The sequence below is a fragment of the Apteryx mantelli genome, chromosome 12, assembly GCF_036417845.1.
Source record: "Apteryx mantelli isolate bAptMan1 chromosome 12, bAptMan1.hap1, whole genome shotgun sequence".
Taxonomy (NCBI): domain Eukaryota; kingdom Metazoa; phylum Chordata; class Aves; order Apterygiformes; family Apterygidae; genus Apteryx; species Apteryx mantelli.
The window spans coordinates 23,777,536-23,795,082 of record NC_089989.1 but is presented as its reverse complement, the minus strand read 5'-3'; the positions used below and the strand labels follow the sequence as shown (position 1 = coordinate 23,795,082).

At 38.8% G+C, this 17,547-nt stretch overlaps 1 protein-coding gene across 3 annotated transcripts in view; it reads right to left on the bottom strand.

Annotated features, from left to right (window-relative positions):
• Positions 1–7,122: 7,122 nt before the first annotated feature.
• PPP4R2 (protein phosphatase 4 regulatory subunit 2) overlaps positions 7,123–17,547 on the bottom strand; it is a 33,731-nt gene continuing 23,306 nt past the window's right edge. Inside the window, exons 4-9 of one of the 3 annotated variants that reach the window (XM_067303502.1) lie at positions 15,294–15,387; positions 13,814–13,851; positions 11,815–11,889; positions 11,261–11,413; positions 10,434–10,702; positions 7,123–9,469 (exon numbers count right to left, since the gene is read on the bottom strand). In XM_067303502.1, the coding sequence (XP_067159603.1) occupies positions 9,156–9,469; positions 10,434–10,702; positions 11,261–11,413; positions 11,815–11,889; positions 13,814–13,851; positions 15,294–15,387 (943 nt within the window). In that variant the 3' untranslated portion in view covers positions 7,123–9,155. The remainder of the gene's footprint in view (positions 9,470–10,433; positions 10,703–11,260; positions 11,414–11,814; positions 11,890–13,813; positions 13,852–15,293; positions 15,388–17,547) is intronic. The other 2 variants (XM_067303503.1, XM_067303504.1) reach the window with 2 other exon arrangements.

Here is a 17,547-nt window from a genome sequence, read left to right as displayed (position 1 = left end):
CTGCAGATATCTGTCCTGGGTCCAGTTCTGTTACAGACTGTCATTAACAAGGCAGCAGCATAACACAAAGTGCTCCTGAGAACAGGAAGAGGACAGTGAAGGGGGAAGCAGTTGTAAAGACCTTATGGAACAAGATTAGTATTCAAGGTGACCTAAAAAAAATTGGAAAGGGCCCCCAAAAAATTGAAAGATGTAGCTGAAGGGAGACATGAGCAGAACAGTACACTTAAGGCAAAATCAAATATACCCCCTAGAGCATCATGGCTCAGACATAACTTCAGCGGAAAATGGAGATTATGGTGGACCACAAATTGAATACAGTCAAATATCACTTTGAGACATATATACAACACAGGGGAGGCATTATCCCAGGCTGCTTGGGAGGCCCCAGCTGGTGTACTGTATCCTAATTTGGGTACAGCAATTTAAGGAAGAGGGAGACAAATGGGAGAAGAGGATGGCTCAGAACAACATGTCATAACAGGAAGGGTCAGGTCTGTTTAGTCTAGCAGGCAGAAAACAGGGGTGGCAGGATAAACTAATAGGGCTTGCACTCAGGAGAATTGTTAGCAGGAGGTCAGTCACCAGGTTTTTCTCGGTAGTGTGGAATTGGAGAGGGACAAGATGAGGAATATCAGGTTAATTTGCTGCCAAGATGATTTAGCTTAAATATTTGGTGAAATCTTTACTGAAGTGTAGTCCATCCCAGTGGTTCTCTCTCCCCCAGGAGTCTTGAGGGCCAGACACACTAGGGAGGAGGAGGCTGAAGTGTGGTCAGTGTTCCCTGGCATGGCTCACATGGCACGTGGTGTGATGGGGGAGCTGCTGCCATAGCACACCCCTGTTTTGCCTGTCTCCTGTTTCATCAGCACAACTGTGTCCCCTGGCATCACTTGGCAAGCTCCAAAAACAGATTAGATGGTTTTGCTGGATCCTGTCCAGCCCACACTTCTACCACACCTAGCACATGTTATTGCATAAGGGGCTTCAGTGGTATGTTAGCTATCACACCAAACCTACCCAAGACTTGCAGCCTTGACCATGTCTCCATGGGCAGCACAGAGGGGCAGCACAAAGCTGGCGAAGCCTCATGGTGGAAACCCATCCTCTTGGCTGGTCACAGCCTCCAGGACCACAAAGCTGCAAGTCTCTCACTACAGTGCAATTCAAGCCATTTCCAGCTGGGCAGATCCCCACAAGAAACAGCAAGTATGTATGGACAGCCACTTTTCTGAGCAGCCCAACTTCAAGTCACTTCATCCATCCTTATCAAGTGATGCCGTTGCCTACTACTACCAGAGACGTAGGACATGAAGCTGCTCGTTTTAAAAAAAGAAAAAATAAGTAAAATTTGCCAGGGTCTGTTAATAGGGTAGCAGGAGAAAGAGTTTAGTCCCAGAGCCACCTGGGTGAAGGCAGGCAGCACTTCTTCCATGTCCGCAAGCAGCCTGGCTGCGGCCCCACAGGAATGACAGGGACCCTTCCCCGGCCCCCCTTCCCTCGCTATTGCAGGTTTTAACTCCTCATTTCCCATCCGAAGGGCAGCGCCGCCCCCTCCCCGGCCACTGGACCCTACCTTCCCCCCGCGCTCAGCCCGCCACCGGCTCTGCGTTCCTCTCGCCGCCGCCGCCGCGGCGCGAGGCGACCGTTAGGGCGACCGTTGGAGCGGCCGTTGGAGCGGCCGTTAGGGCGACCGTTGGAGCGGCCGTTGGCGGCCGGGGCGCGCGCGCCGCCAGGTGGCGCTGGGGGACCGCGCCCAGGGCCCACGCGCCGCCGCCCGCCCCGCCGGCGGCTTTTGCCCCCGCCGGGACAAGCCGTTTTCGGCTGAAGCGAGCGCCGAGAAGCGCCTCCGCCTGCCGCGGACAGACCATGGATCCGCAGCGAGCGCAAACGCGACATCTGCCTGCAGGGGCGGACTGGGAGGAAGGACAACGGGCCTCAGATGCCGCCCCGCTTTACCTTGGTGAGAACGGTTTCGCCACTGCCCCTGTTTATTTAACAAAATTAAGGTAGAATTGGTCTCCACATCGCCCCTGCGAAACATAAACCGCTCTAGCAAGGAGAGCTCATTAGAAAGGCTTCTGGAAAGACAAGGCCTCCTCCCGGCGGGCACCTGCGAGGTCGCTGGGCTCTGTACGGCAGGTCACAGCCCGGCGCGCTCCTCGGAGCAACAGCCGGCCGCAGAGCGCAGACCTCCGACCTGCCTGTTCACCGTCCTCTTCCCTGCGCTGTTACGAGGCTGCCCATGACTTCCCCAAGGTGACGGCGGTTATGCTTGCTGCCTTTTCGAATCAACACAGGGAGCCTTAAAGCTTCAGCCCTCCTCTACAAGAAAGCCTCTGCAAGCAGGCCTGCCATCACCTTTTCTTCGCAAGCTTGAGACTCGCTTTACTGTCGTCTCCAACCTACTCTAGAGCCCCCCAGGCCTCTCCTTGCCCGCGAGGAGCCCCGACGCAATACCACCCCAGCAGCAGCACTGAGATCTCAAGTGCCGGCTCGCGCTCCTCGCTGCGCTCCCCGCCCTTCAGGATGGCCCAGGCAGCTCTGCCCACCCCTGCGCGGAGCCCAGCTAAGCCGCGCTGTCCCAGCTGCCCACAGAACAGGGTCACCTCCCAGAAACGCTCGCCCCTGGCCTGTCCCAGCCAACTGCATTAAATTAACAAGCCGTATCAAACTTACTGTCTGCACACAGGCTTTTACTGAAGTAGTTATAGGTAAAACAAACAATGGATATAGTTATTTTGGCTCTCTTCTCTAGGCTGACAAGCACTAAAACAACCATAGAGTAAGTTCCTCAAGTTCCACGTGAATATGTCCATTATAAAGTCCAGATGCTGCTTAACTGCATTTTCAAGCCCTGAATGCATTTTCATTGCCAGAAGTAAAACCTCAAGCTAGAATGTTCTTGTCTAGGGTTTCCCTCCATAAGCTTGAATATTTTTCTCAAGTTATAATCCTAGATTTGGCAACAATGTCATCCATTTGAAAAGTGCCATCAAACAGCCAGGTAAAGATGACAAGAGATACTGAGGTTGCCCTCAGCATGCATTCATGACAGTCCACCAACCCAGCACCTGAACAGGGAAAGCTAGAGCTCCCTGAAGCCCAGGAAGAGACTCAATCCCACCAGTCCAGCTGTCTTGACCTCACAGTCTTATGTAGCTGGATTTTCTCACTTGCCCACAAAATGCAACACTCTGCCATAGTAATTAAAAAAAGAGATACTACACTAGACAACTAAAAGCCTTTTTATGGAAAACTGATCAGTAAGAACTACCTTCTCTCTGTAAGCATGGTTACACTCATCGCAAGCATGCTGTAACTCCAGTTAATCCCAAAGGTAATGCAATGCAGCCTGCTTTCCTGCTCTTTAGGAAAGGAAAATCTTTTAAAATCATGGCACAGAATCTGGCTGCCACACCTTCTTTTGACATGACACTTTAACAGATAACATATACTGCTCTTAGTAATATAAGGGTTTGATTGTGTTCCTGTTTACAATAGCAGGAACATGGTATAATTGCAGAACAGTATAGCTTGTTTTGCTTCAAAATACTTCTTGAGCAGACTTTGAAAGGCATGCTCAGCATCACAGCAGAGACATACTCCAGCATATACAGCATTTTAGTGCTTTGGGTTTTTTACATTTTTTATAAAGCTGTAAAACAGCCCAGAGTACTTGGAGAGAGAAGAAATCATTCTGGAACAGGTCTAAAGAGTGAGTATTTATGCTTATTTCATATGACATGTCCACGCATTGGCAATAAGCCACACCACCACACAGGTGGAAATGAAAGTTTAAGGACATACTATGAATTTTCACAATTGCGGAAGACACACATGCCAAATAACATTAGGCTGAGCCACTGTTAAATTTGCAATGTTCAGTGGCCCTCAATATTTCTCATATCTTAACTTGCAATGATGTGATCCAGCAATTATAAATTGGACAACAGAATAGAATAGACAGGGGAAATGCCAGTCGTGAGTAGTTTCTGCCATTGCTCACTCTGTGTATTGTCTGTAATCTAGTATACAATTAAGCATCTAAATAGTTATGGCAAGAGATAGATGTTGTTAATACATAAACCAAATGTTTTCTCAGACTAGACTGTTTCTCCCCACCCACCCTCTTCAATAAAAATGACATGTTTTCATACATTTTTAATAACCTTTGTTTAAAATCAGGAATTAATGTCTCTTTCCTCAAAAAGCAAGCCTCTCTTTTACTAAAGAACCTGGGTTTAGAAGAGTGTCTGTTAGACTAATCCTGCTGCTTTGGTCCAACTCACTTAAGTCAGCTATTGTGTCTCTGTGAGTACAGGCAAGGGATCCCGTAGTCCAAACTCTTCTTCACCTCCCCTCAGATCCCCTCCACACACTCCAGCTGCTTGTTACCCCGCTGTGGCTGTTACTCCCGCTGGTAACAAAAGCGGCTGGAACACCCAGTGCGCAGGGGTCAGAGGCAGGCAGGAGCCTGTGGGTGAATCCTGGCTACCACTGATCAGCCCACAGAATTTCCAAAGGAAAGGAAGTTCACGAACTTTATAGTTACTGGCTGCAATGAAAATGGGTGGAGAAGAGCAGCTTTTCCAAGAATTGAACATGAAGACAGATCAACTTATAATTGAAATAATGGAACAGCTGCTTACAGTGCACCTTGCAAACTAGTTGATGGTAATAGGACAAAACCTGGAATTACTTCAGGTGCCCCGTTCATTAAAAGATCATTCAGAACCAAAACATGATTGCCACTTGCATGCACAGAAACCAGAACATCATCTTTCATCTAGAAAACAAAGGATTACTTCTTAATCTAAAAACTGAAGTCTGCAGGAGATAAGTTGTTGGCATGAATATGTGTTTGTAGGAGTCCTGGAAACAAGGTGCCTGGTGTCCCAGAGCCTGTTCACAAACACAGAAGTGAATACAAAATATGCCATAAACCTGTTACAATTACCAGTCTGTAGGAGAGGCCCAGTAGCAGAATGAGCCACTGTCTAGAAGTATAGAGAACACACAAATGCATGCAGTACATGATATAGTCTATATATGCAGACAAATTTCAGAGCTAACCTCTTTCAATTAAACCGCAGTTACCAAGAGAATATTTATATCCATAATGAAGTTGCTACATGAAAGTCATTGAGGCAAATGAGGGCAAGGAGCACTGATAAAGGGGGGGGAAAAAAAGCATTTTATTGGTTACTCTGCAAAGTGTGGGTCTTTCATTGATAATGTCAGTGATTTAACTAGCATGCCTTCAGTAAATATTACCTCTTCCATGCTTGTCTGACTGAAAATCATTGAGCACAAGACACATCTTGAGATACAAATAGTCTTTAAACCCTTCCTAGCAGTGCACTATGTGAATAAAAAATGCCAATGGATTTCAGAAGGCTGTTTTAGTACAGTTGTAGTCAATAGAAATATTCATTTTAGAAAAAAGTTATTCTAGATTTTATTAATCACTGGGTTGCTGCTTAATAATTATTAAAACAGAAATTTCATATAAATAAAATCTGATCAGGCTTCAGCTCTGATCCCTACCCCCCCCCCAGTAGAATTAAAGCTGCTAAAAACAGAAGCCTCATTCTTTTGTATGAGACCCAGAATAATCTTGTTGGAGTCACGATGAAGCCTTTCCGTAAACTGTTTGAATAAAAAACAAAAACCCAAAAGAACTCTTGCTGATTAAAACAGAACAAGAAGTATTTTTCAGCTAGTTCCTGCATCACCTGTGCTAGGCATAAGCTGAAATGCAATTCCAATTCAGTTTTCCAATTAGGAATATTCCCTGCTGCAATGTTTCAAAAGACAGAGACTTAGTGCTGCAGTTGGAGGAGTCCTAGCCTTGGAAACCTTTACTACAAAAATTTTTGATTAAAAAGAAAAAAATCCAACTTTGTCCAGGCTCAACAATACAAAAAGTAGTAATAATCCCTGCCCCAAAACTTTATGCAATCTCAGACAGCTGTAGCTAAATGCAGAGGTTGTTATGTAAGGATATGGGGGGGTTGCTATTCTGAACTCAATTTGTGAAACAAAAAAAAGATGTCTTTCATAGAGTAAAACCATTCCATACAGGGACCGGTGGACTGTAGGATCGTAGCTCGGCAGTATTAACGAGACAGCCAAGAGCAAAACCAACGACCAAGACCAGCAAGCATGCAGCAGAAATTGCTGCATGCAAACTAACTGAGAGATTCCAGAAACTTCTACTCCATTTCCTCAACCAACTCAAAAGACTCTACCGTTAACTTCAGTGTACTGTACTAGTATGGACAACACCAGTAATGTACTGATATTTACAATACCAAATACATGCTACAGTAGAAAGCTATCCATATTGCAAACAGTCACGGAGTTTTAGAAATCAAGGCGGATGGAGAACCTCAGATACTTTAAGGAAATTAACTTTCTCTAAGATAGCAGTTTGCTGGTTCTTTTAAATATCAAGAGCAGAATTAAGGTTTCACCTTTACCTTGTGTTCTGAAACATAACCCCAGCATCACATTCTATACAGAAAAACTATTGTATGGGACTAGAATGTATATGGCAAATACGCAAACAAAATAAAGCCCCTGTTGCATAGTTTTGGGGGTTTTAATCACACATACACGTAGTCACACGCTTCCTATGGGAACGCAAACAGAATGACTTTTTACCCATGACCAATTCTGTCTAAATGGCTGGACATGGAAACACATTCTGTGGTGTATGTAGTTATGGTACTTAAAGCATCTATATTTTGAAAATACTAAGCTATAAAAATAGATTGAACATTACACCTCCACACAAATTGAAAAGGAGCTGCTTGTCTACTGATGGTGCACAATACCTATGACAAAATATGGCTGCTTTGAAATGCAGTAATTGTTTTTAAATCGTTAAAAAAAAAGGAAGCTTATCTGATTTAGTAAATGCAGTCTTTAAATGCAGGCACGTATTATGTAGCAAGATGCTTACTGTGACATTAAAGCATGATTTCAATTTTTATTAGCTATTGCAAAAAAATAGTATTTGCAGATATACAAATGGATCCATACCTCAAAGTTCTTATGCAAATCTTTACAATAGTGGCACTAGGGCTGCTAAAACAAACATATCGAAAGGTCACAGGTGCTTAAAGAACAAGTTTATTGACAATATCTTCACAAATAAACATTCTAAAGAAAATCTCAGAAAACTCTAAACTTAGAAATTTTAAAATTTTGTTCTCATTGGCAAAATATTCCCAAAAAACAAAAATGCAAGATGTCACTACATTTTAAACTTTCCTAATTCCAACATTTTGGTTCAGTCCTTTGAATTTTATAATATACATCCAACCCTTCAGCACAATTAAAAAAAAAAAGTCAATAAAGTATGATTTTCCTTTTGTAAGGGAATCTCAATCAATAGAATTTTTTTTTTGGCAAGCATCTCCCTGAAGCCACTGTCTGCTTAAATTTCATGGGTAAAGTCAGCAACACGTTACTTTATAAATATTCAAACTGAGCCAAATTATTCTGGTGTTACTCAAAACCTGGATTTCCCCCTGAAAATATAAAGCATACCATGTAGTACAAGAAACTATCAGCATGCATTTTAGAGGTCATTTTTGTACTTCAGGTATGTGAACTTAAAACCAAAGAGGGACAATTCTGATAAAAATGTACTCAGATATTTCATAACATTAATATTTATTGCTTTATATGAATACTGTATTGAAAGCCCAAGCATTCAGTTTACACACAGAAATTATACAATTATATACTGTTTCACAATGGCAGTGAGCACTCATTACAATCTACAAAAATCTACTTTACAGAAATTTAAAAATTCTAAATATCAAAAAGGTACAGTTGAAGAAACAGGTATAAATTTGGCAGCCAGTAATTGTGACTGGGAGGTTGCAGCTTGCATGTCTTTAAATATGGGAACTGGAAAATATTGAGAGTTTAAAGCAGTAGTTGTGCTTTGAGCTGGTTTGAAAAAAAATGTAACACTGGCTGTCAAAGTAGCATGTTCAAAAATATTTAGTTCACTTCCAAAATGTTATACAAATCATGGTGATTTCTATGCACCCCTAACCTTTTAGTCACCTAACTCAGGTACATAACTAAGGTCATATATTAATTCTTCCAATATAGTGGTGTGATCATACCGATGCCATCTGCATACTTTAGAATAGTTTTGAGACTTCTCTATAATATTCACAATGCTCCAAGAAGCACTCAAAAAGGCAAGTACCTGTTCAGTTCTTCCAAGATATTTTCTTACCATATTTTCAAACATTTCTTCTACAAAAGTTTAAGCTAATGTTTTGATTACAACGTTCTCAACATAAAGCACATTTTCTCATAAATAAATGAAATCCTTTCACTCAGGCACCTCAGAAGTATACAAAAATGTTGTAATTTGAACAGTTTTCTTGGAATGTGTTTACTCTGGTGTTTGCAACAATGTTAGTATTTCCAGGGTTTCATATGGGCCAGATTTTGTTTGTTTTTCAGAGGCAAAACAAAGTGCCTTGAGAGGTGAATTCAGTCTTTTCCTATAGAAAAAGTATTTGCTGTATTTATCTTTTATAGAAACAAAAATATAACATTTCCCCCTTAGAACAGTGAGGGTACACATACGTGTGCGTGCGTGCATATATGTGTGTGTGAGAAATGTAACACATTTTAAACACACAACATAAGGTTTCATAGTGTGTATTCAAATAAAAATCTGGAAACCAGCATGAAACCCCATAATTCACATGTCGAATGTTGAAACTGTAACCAAAATATGAAATAACTGCTATAGCTGTCAGAAAAAGACGAGACAAAAAGCTTTCTTGCTTACATACAACTAGGTGTGGTAATCTCCAAAAAAGTTGTCAAAATTATAATTACCTTCCAGTTTAAAAACTTTTATTCTAAATAAAAAAAACTATACACAAACCACTGATTTGACCAAACGAAAGTTCAGCGGTAAGCAGGACCTGAAGGAGCTGGTATTCACAGTTCTTATCATGTACAACTCTTTCAAGGTTCAATTCATGGAGAAGTTTATTTTACAACCTGCTTCTTTTTGTAAAACTAAAGGTCCACTTTATTACATAAAATTATTTATACAGTGTAAAACCGGAGCCTTATGGAAAATACTGCATCTAAATGTACTTAAATTAGTCTTGCTCCATAGGTTCATCTGCAACTTCTGTGGCTTCATCACTGTTTTCCATAGGGGTCTCTGATGAAGTTTCTGGAGTTTCACTAGCATAGGACCCTAACTCTTCCGTTTCACTGCAGTCAGCTCCACTACTGACAGATCCACTATTTTCACTGTCATCTGAATGTAAATCCTTCTCTGCTCGAGACTGATCAGATTCCTCCATTTGATTGTTCTCCTCAGACGTCTCTTCATTCACAGTTGAGGATTCAGTGTCTTTTTCTTGATCTTTTCTGTCTGGACCAACATTTCTGGGAGACATGAAGGACTCTGGAAACAGTGAAAGTAAAGTATTATTAAGGCTTTTTTAAACAAGTTTTAATTCTGCTATTTTCCATTCCCAGCTACGCTGGGTAAAACTTCTACAGTACAGGCAAGGATAGGAAAATTGACGATCCCTTTGTTTATGAAAAACAATTTTAAGTATTAGTCAATCTCATCATTACCTATCCTAATATACCATAAAATAAAGTAAAATTTTTGATTAAGTATATAGCTTGATTTAACTAAGCTTCTGGGGATAAAGACAATATAAAACCAAAACTCTTTATAACTTCCCCACATTTCCTTATTTGTCCTCAGAAGTAGAGTCTTTTGGAAATCTTGAAAACAGTTGTTTTGAGTATACATCAAAGTCATCATTTACACATTTTACAAATATATATGAGCCGCCCCCCCCCCCCCCCAAATAAAGATTAAAAAGAAACTTGGGAGAATATGTGGAAAAAAAAATACATCAGTCTCTGAACTACATTATCTTTTTTGAATTAGATATGGTGCCTGCCTTAGATTGAAGTAAATTTCACTCTTCTAATAGGATCTGAGAGATTGTTGCTCAGCCTCCTAGTGGAAGAACAGAACTTTATACCCACGTTTCAATAATTTAGGAAAAATACAGATAGTGAAATGTATATATGACCCAACCTCCTCCTTGAGAAGAGATGAGAATATATGAAGATGCTCTAAAGCAGAGATTTCCAAATTCTTGATATATCATTACCACATTCATGTAATGCACTGCCTTCAATTTTAAGTAGGGGGTTTTTTTGTTTGTTTTTTAATAGATATGTGGGACAGATTAAAAAGAACAAATAACAGAACTGGTGAATGGATCAGGATTTAGCAGTTCACCCTCATGCACAGCAGGAGACATTCAGCAATCTGGCCTCCAGCAAAGAAAATCCCCATTTTTAGGAAAATGCACAGAGCAGACATAATGAAAAATCTGAAATACCTTCCTCCTCTTCCTCTGTACAGTGCTGTCTGGCACAAGCAGCATCTTTTTCCTTATCCTGAGATGTAGAGGATGTTTCTGTCTCTTCCCCCATGCCTAAAGAAACTTCACTGGAGGCAGTTTGGTTAGGTGCATCTCTGGCTTCCCCTTCTTTGTCAAATTTAAGTCTTTTTACCTCATGTCCTTCTGCTTCTACAGGATCATCTTCAGAGTGCTTATTCTTTACCGGGCTGCTTTGAGCACCTTCCGATTCAGATGCTGGTGATTCACTACAAACAACAAAAGCAGTTAGGATTTTTATTGAATAAAAATATTCCATATTTATTGTACTTTTTTTGTTTGTTTTTAAGGTAGCTATTTCAAATTAAACGCTCTATGAGAGACAACAGTAAAACTCAATTCAATCACTACATAAAAACCTAAAACACACCACCACTCCTTCATCTGGTTGTCTATGAAAATGCAGAGTGATCAGTCTACTCTTGTGGGTCTAAATTACAGACAAACATTTATGATTTATGAAATGTCACATCTGGTTTTAGTTTAACATCCTGGCACAAATACGCTAATTGTAGGTTTCTGAACTCTATTGATCACTCTTCATTTTTACTATATATCCCATACACTTACGAGGTGGGTTACTGCAACTGTACGAACTTGAGCTGGCAGTTATCTAGACAGCATGAACAGTAATAATACATGTCTAATCCTCCTGCAGATATTCTTCTGTTAAGGCTTAATTACACATACTTTAGAAGCCCATTCCCTTTTAAAATATTTTAGTAAGTGAAAAAAGGTAAGAATAATAAAAACTCAAAATGCATTACTCCTCAAACCTGTGTTTTTTTTCTTCTGTTTGTTGCAAGTTTGATTCTTTATGTTCCACACTCTCTGGCAAACCGTTTGTTGTCATAGGAGTTGACAAAGAAACCTTCGGTCGATTTACTGGTCTGGGAGTTCCAGGGCCATTTATATTAGATCTTTAAAAAAATTAACCCATTCTTTTAGTACTTTGTTCCTAATAGACAGTAAGTACCTATATCCTAGTTTTAAAAGATCATGAAAATAATAATTTACTTTAGCATTTTACATTGAATAAAATTCCTTACCTCCAAATTGCATGTTATCATAAAAACTTTAAAAAGAAATAACCAAATAACTTAAAATACTAATGTTACAAAAAGATCAAGGTTACAAAAATCAAATGGGGTATATCCTCACCCCTCCTCTTCCCTACCTCCCCCGATATTCTGTGTTAGGCCACATTTTTAAGGCTACCTATTTGAGATCAGAATAGGTGAAGAAAAGGGATCTGAGCCAGCTATATCCAAAACTACCTTGCTTTTATCCAAAAAAAGTTAACTCATGAAGCTAAACTTACCTCTCAGAGTAACCTGGTGAATTTCCTGGGAACATAACACCATTCATCCGATTTAAACTATTGGAATTATTTTTCCTAAAAAGAAATTAAAATACAACTGTTAGAATGTAATGAATAAAAGAAGTTAAATTACTTTCTTAAACTTGTTGGCATAGAAAAACATCGTATTTTCCAAATAGTGAAAAATAGAATTAAGCTATCATAGGCAGGGTTTGAGAGTGGCAGTATCTTGTTAGATATTATTCCAGTTAATATATGGGGGGAGGGGGGCTTTCTGAAGCATAAGCTTTTTTTCTTCATGTTCTGCAAAAGAAACTCAGGATACATTTCTTTTGCATCAAACTGGCTTAAAGACTGTCTAATGAAGTGCTCTGTTACCAGCATTACTTCTATTAACATCTGTGTATTTTTTAAATAAAAAGCAGTGATCTTCAAGTGTACAACTCACATGCTTAAAAACGAGCGTACATTCAAGCGTTTGCTAGACGGGGACTTAGATTTGTTCTAAGGAAAGAACACATGCTATTCAGCCTTCTGGAAAGAATACCTATCAGTATTAATCCATTATTTTATGGCAAGATGGAAGAATTAAAACTGTATCAGAAAAAGTGCCCATTTTCAAATTTAGCTACATTCTTCATATTATCATTTTGACAAAGAATTTCTGATCCAGAGAGAGTTCTTTCTGCACATTGACGGAGACAGACAGACCGATGCAATGCCTTGAAACTTGTTCCTCAAGAGCTAAGGGTCTACCCTAACCTTCTAAAATAACAAATCAAATCTCTTCCCCCCCCCTTTCAGATACTTGCATATATTAAGATGATGTTTTTCTCACCCCCCCCCCCAGTCAGTTCTCCAGGGGTTTTCTACATAAATATTACGCTGGGAAATGGGCTAGGATATAAATTTACGGCACAACTGATACTGAAGGGTATCCATCCTGTGGACTCAGTGGTCTAGCTTAACTGCTACTATGGCAGAAAAAACCCTGAAGTCAGCACCTCAACTAGACAGTGTTAGTAACTGCTTTGCGCTAGTTAAATCCGTATGCCTGATGGCCTAAGCAATAGGTATATTTATGCTGGTATGACTTCTGCACAGATAAAAATACCTGAACTACCTTTAATCAGGCTTGCTGCTATTACCCCCTGAACTAAGCCACAGTAGCAAAGGTAGGAAGCACGCTGAGCAGTCAAGCGGATACCCGTCAGAGAAATCTGCACAGATTGTTATTCAAAACAGTTAGCTTTAATCGAATTGGACACTATGCAGCATGATGAGCAGATGTGATTACAGCCTAACCTGTTTATTATATGGAGCTGCATAACACATCAAGGTGGCACTGATTAAGCTACTTTATACAGGGGAAACCCAGGAAATATATACTGGGAGATGTGGAAACTTATTTGAAATAGCCCAGTGATAAATAGATAGAAGAATGCAATCCTTAAGTTGTCATTTCATGTTTCTAATTTCAAAGTGCTAAAAGAGGAAAAAAAAAATTTAATAAGCCAACGTAACCAAACGTGCCTCCTTCTCCAGCCTGGTCAGCAATCGCACTGAATGTCAAATTAAAGAGTCGGGGTTTTTTGTTTTTTGGTTTTTTTTAATAGGAGATTTAATTTCTTCAACAGGGAACCACTGCTGAAAACTCTCATATGGATGTGAAAATTATGCCATTTTAACATTATCAATTTAAAAAAAAAAGTCACTTGTATTTTCTCCATCACCTAGCTGTGGTATAAACCAGTGGCTAAATTTGGGGATAATAATGAACTGTGCCATATATATGAATTCCAAAGCTGCTTGTTCCTTTCAAATTACTACATGTAACACTACTTGCAGGCCACTGTCACTACTGTTGATTTAACTAATGATACTGAAAACTGCACTGTGCATGTCTTATTTTTGGATACAACTACCTCCAGCAAGAGTAATATTAGACATACATACTAATATAAACTTAAAATTTCAAAAAACTGAAGATTATACTTACTCTGAAGATGGATATACACAGCTGACAACCATGACATTCTGTAACACACAAACAACACATTACAAGTTCAGATACAGAAACTTCTGCTCCTAACAAACACCCCCAAATTTAAAGGGTTACAAGACTTTAGTCATATCTGTTAAAGTGTCTCTGAAGAAAAGGTAGCTGAAAGCTATCAACAGATAGGGAATATATATAAAGTTTCTTGGCTTCCTCTTTACAAGGTTGGGCCATAAATACACTAAAAGCCAATATTTCCATAAGTGGTTTAGTATCAAAACTAGACAAGCACATTAGATCTCAGGCCCAAGTGTTTGTAATTTCTCATTAAAGAATCTTAGGAAAGCAAAGAAAAACACTGTGAAATGCTGAAAAACTGAAATGCTGAAGACGTTCTAAAATGCTGAAGAAATGCTCTATTTGTATGTATGGGTCCTGGATTCAAAAAACAGGTGAGCACTGTTAAGTATTTTTGGCACAGCCGTATTTCAACTGTATAAATGATTCTGACTCTGCATAAACAAAGGGCAGAAATAATAATGAATTTGAGATGTTTTGCATAGCCACCTCTCCCTCTTGAATGACACTACAAACAATATCAATTTTAACATCTAGAAACTGAGCTTAAAAATTAGGTCTGTAAGTTTCTCTCTCCATATTAATGCTTACACAAATTATACCAAGGACCTTATTTTGCAGGCCCAGCTAAATCAATTCAGACTAACTTTAATGAGGGCTCTCAAAACATGAGATGGGATCCCACAAATCTCATTTTGGCTTTATGAAGACCCTGTCTCACCACTTGTTGCTGACCACCTCCCTTCCCGTCTTAATTTGCAACAGTACATCTGATTGTGGGGCCACACTATAAATTGGATCAGTGAAAACAATTCTGGTCAAAAGCAAACTCTTCTTTAATTGCATAGACCAAGTAGGGACCTTTTAACCTAATTCTGCCACCAGGAAAACCTTACGTGGAACTACATCCTGAAAGTCTGATATTGACTCTTGAAAGACACTACATTCTGAATATATACTATAAAATACCATTAAATGAGATCTGTATGCTTTTATGAAGATATATTCCTCTACTAAAGAGGATCTAAATACTGAAACAGAAGGCATTGGTGGTGGTGGGGAAATCTCTTCCCTCACCTTCTGGACCCGATTATTTGACTCTGATTATTTGATCATTTCTGGTGAGGACTCAAGATTAAGAATGACATTATACCCTCCAGAAACTTCAGTTTTGAGTACTGCACAATAATTAAGAACCACAATAGCCTTAGCTCTAAAACTCATTTTCATGTCTTAAGTTATTTTCAAACTGCTTTTTGTAAAGATACAAAACAAACTCATACAAATAGAATAGCTATTAGAGCCATAATGAAATAAACAGATCTTTGGGAGTAATTCATAAGTTATTTAAATGTTATTTGTGATTCTATTTAGCTGTGTTCTCTCTCAGAAAAATACATACCTTTTCCACACCTCTTAGAAATTTGTCTGTTCCTGTGTAATTCCTCCTAGGATCTGTCAGCAACTCACAGAGTCGCTGAATAGTGAAGGGGATGCTGCAATGAAATAGATTTATAACAATTTAATTTGATTTTAATGAGTAAGACTGCTAGGAAGCAATAACATTGTTGCCTTCCCCCATTACTGAGAGGATAGAAAGAAAAGAGTATTTAAATTTGTTAGCATTAGTAATATAGGGTAGTAACTTAGAGCTGTATTTCCCTCATTCCATACATTGAGATGACCAGGGATTGTCTTTTGTGCAATAGATCATCCACCACAGAACTCAAAATAGAATCCTAAACGCATCATCCCACAAGTCAAATAAGTCATTAAAGCAATGAAAAGGAAAGTGGATATTTAAATTCAGAAATCGGATCATCAACAGTAAAATAGTTTAAGACTGTATTTATTAGATAATTCAAATATATAGAACAGCGGTGATAAGTGATTCAAAATAAATTTAAGACACACACTACATCTAAAAAAATTTTCAGTTTGTAGTTTATTTCATGTTTTACAAAATACAATTACAGAAAAAGCATTATATGTTGGAATTAGCAGAACCATTAAAGTTCAACTGTTACAGATACTATATTTTGTCATAATTAGACAGTATACTTATCCATGAAGGAACACCTTAGCAAAAATAATAATTAGAGTAAGATATATAAATCCACAAACATCCACAGAGCCACAAACATCATGTTCACACATTCTATTTTCTATCTGGCAATTCTGCACTCAACTTCGTATCTATTTAAATGAGTGAGAAACTGAAATTTCACACAAGCAATACTTTACATACATTTACCAGAGTTACCTGAGATGGTATACACTTTCACTGCAAATTCATATACAATGTCAAAATTCAACAAATTTGTGACTTTTGACAGAATAATGAAATGATACTTTTAAAGTTATTTTAATAAAATAATGAACATTTACAAATTTTTTACAGTTGACTATTTGAGGTTGAAACCATTAACATTGCAAAAATAGATCTAAAAAGAGTATCTGATACAATATGAAACTTAAGAATCAGTTCTGGAGTGGGAATAAAACCAATACACCAAATGCAGAACAACACAGACATACATATACACGTATATACATAACCCAAGTCCTAAACTGTAAATCTTTTATAAATCAACTTTTATTACTTTATAAGGAACTCAGCTAAGTACACAGTATATTAAGCCTATATTGTTAGCTAAAAAGCCACATTTTTAAAGATATGCAGATCTACCACTGGTTCAGTGAAAGCATGTCAGCATAGCTAAGATTAATCATACTACATGAGAGTTCACTGTAACTAAATGTGAGCAGTAAGCAGAAATAAGAAGTGATCAAGTATCAACAATTCAATTACATTTTTCAGATTTGTCTGTATATTATGTTACTGTGGAAGTTATAATCCTTAACTTGAAAACAGTGAGGAGGTATGCTGCAATACAACCATCTAAGAGAGATCCTTAAACCTAGTTCCAACACAGCTGCCTGAAAAAACAGCTGGTATATTGTGTTCACCCTGTTAGTTAGTTCATGCCTTCCATCGCCATTCACCCTGAACCACAAGATAGCAACTTATCTTTACTTGACTTCTAAGAATAGAAAGATGGTCCAGTTAATCTCCATCAGTCAGCTGTGGAGAGTTAGAATACAGCTGATGAAGTATTAAATATATTAAATACTTGAAAAAGTAATGCTACATGAGGACAACAGTATTTCTAAAATATTCGTTATGACATGCTCATGCTTAAAGGAACCATAACCAAAAGGCAGAAACTGCTAAATATTCTGGTGCACAAGCAAAAAGTTTTACTTCTGTTTTCCAAAGAAGTATCCCTCTCCACAGCCCCTCCCCAACCCAAAGTCTGATATGAATGAACCAGAACGAACCAGGAACAAATGTTCCTTTTAATTCAGTTTATTACAAGAAGTGGTCTCACTGTTTATTTTACTAGAGCTTCCTTAATATCAATCAAGTATTGCTGCTGTTTTTTGAACTTTTGGTAAAACAATTATCTTTGCAGTACCCAAATTCTTCATGATGGTCAGCCTTTATGCAGTGCCTTCTTTTCCCCAAATCCCCAACTATACAAGATGCAGCCACACACAAGAATTTACTTGATCTCTTAACTCTTCCACACAGTTACAGCACAAGTTGTGTCTGTTGTTTCTCACTGATGGGCATTTTGCTTTTGGGTTGAGAA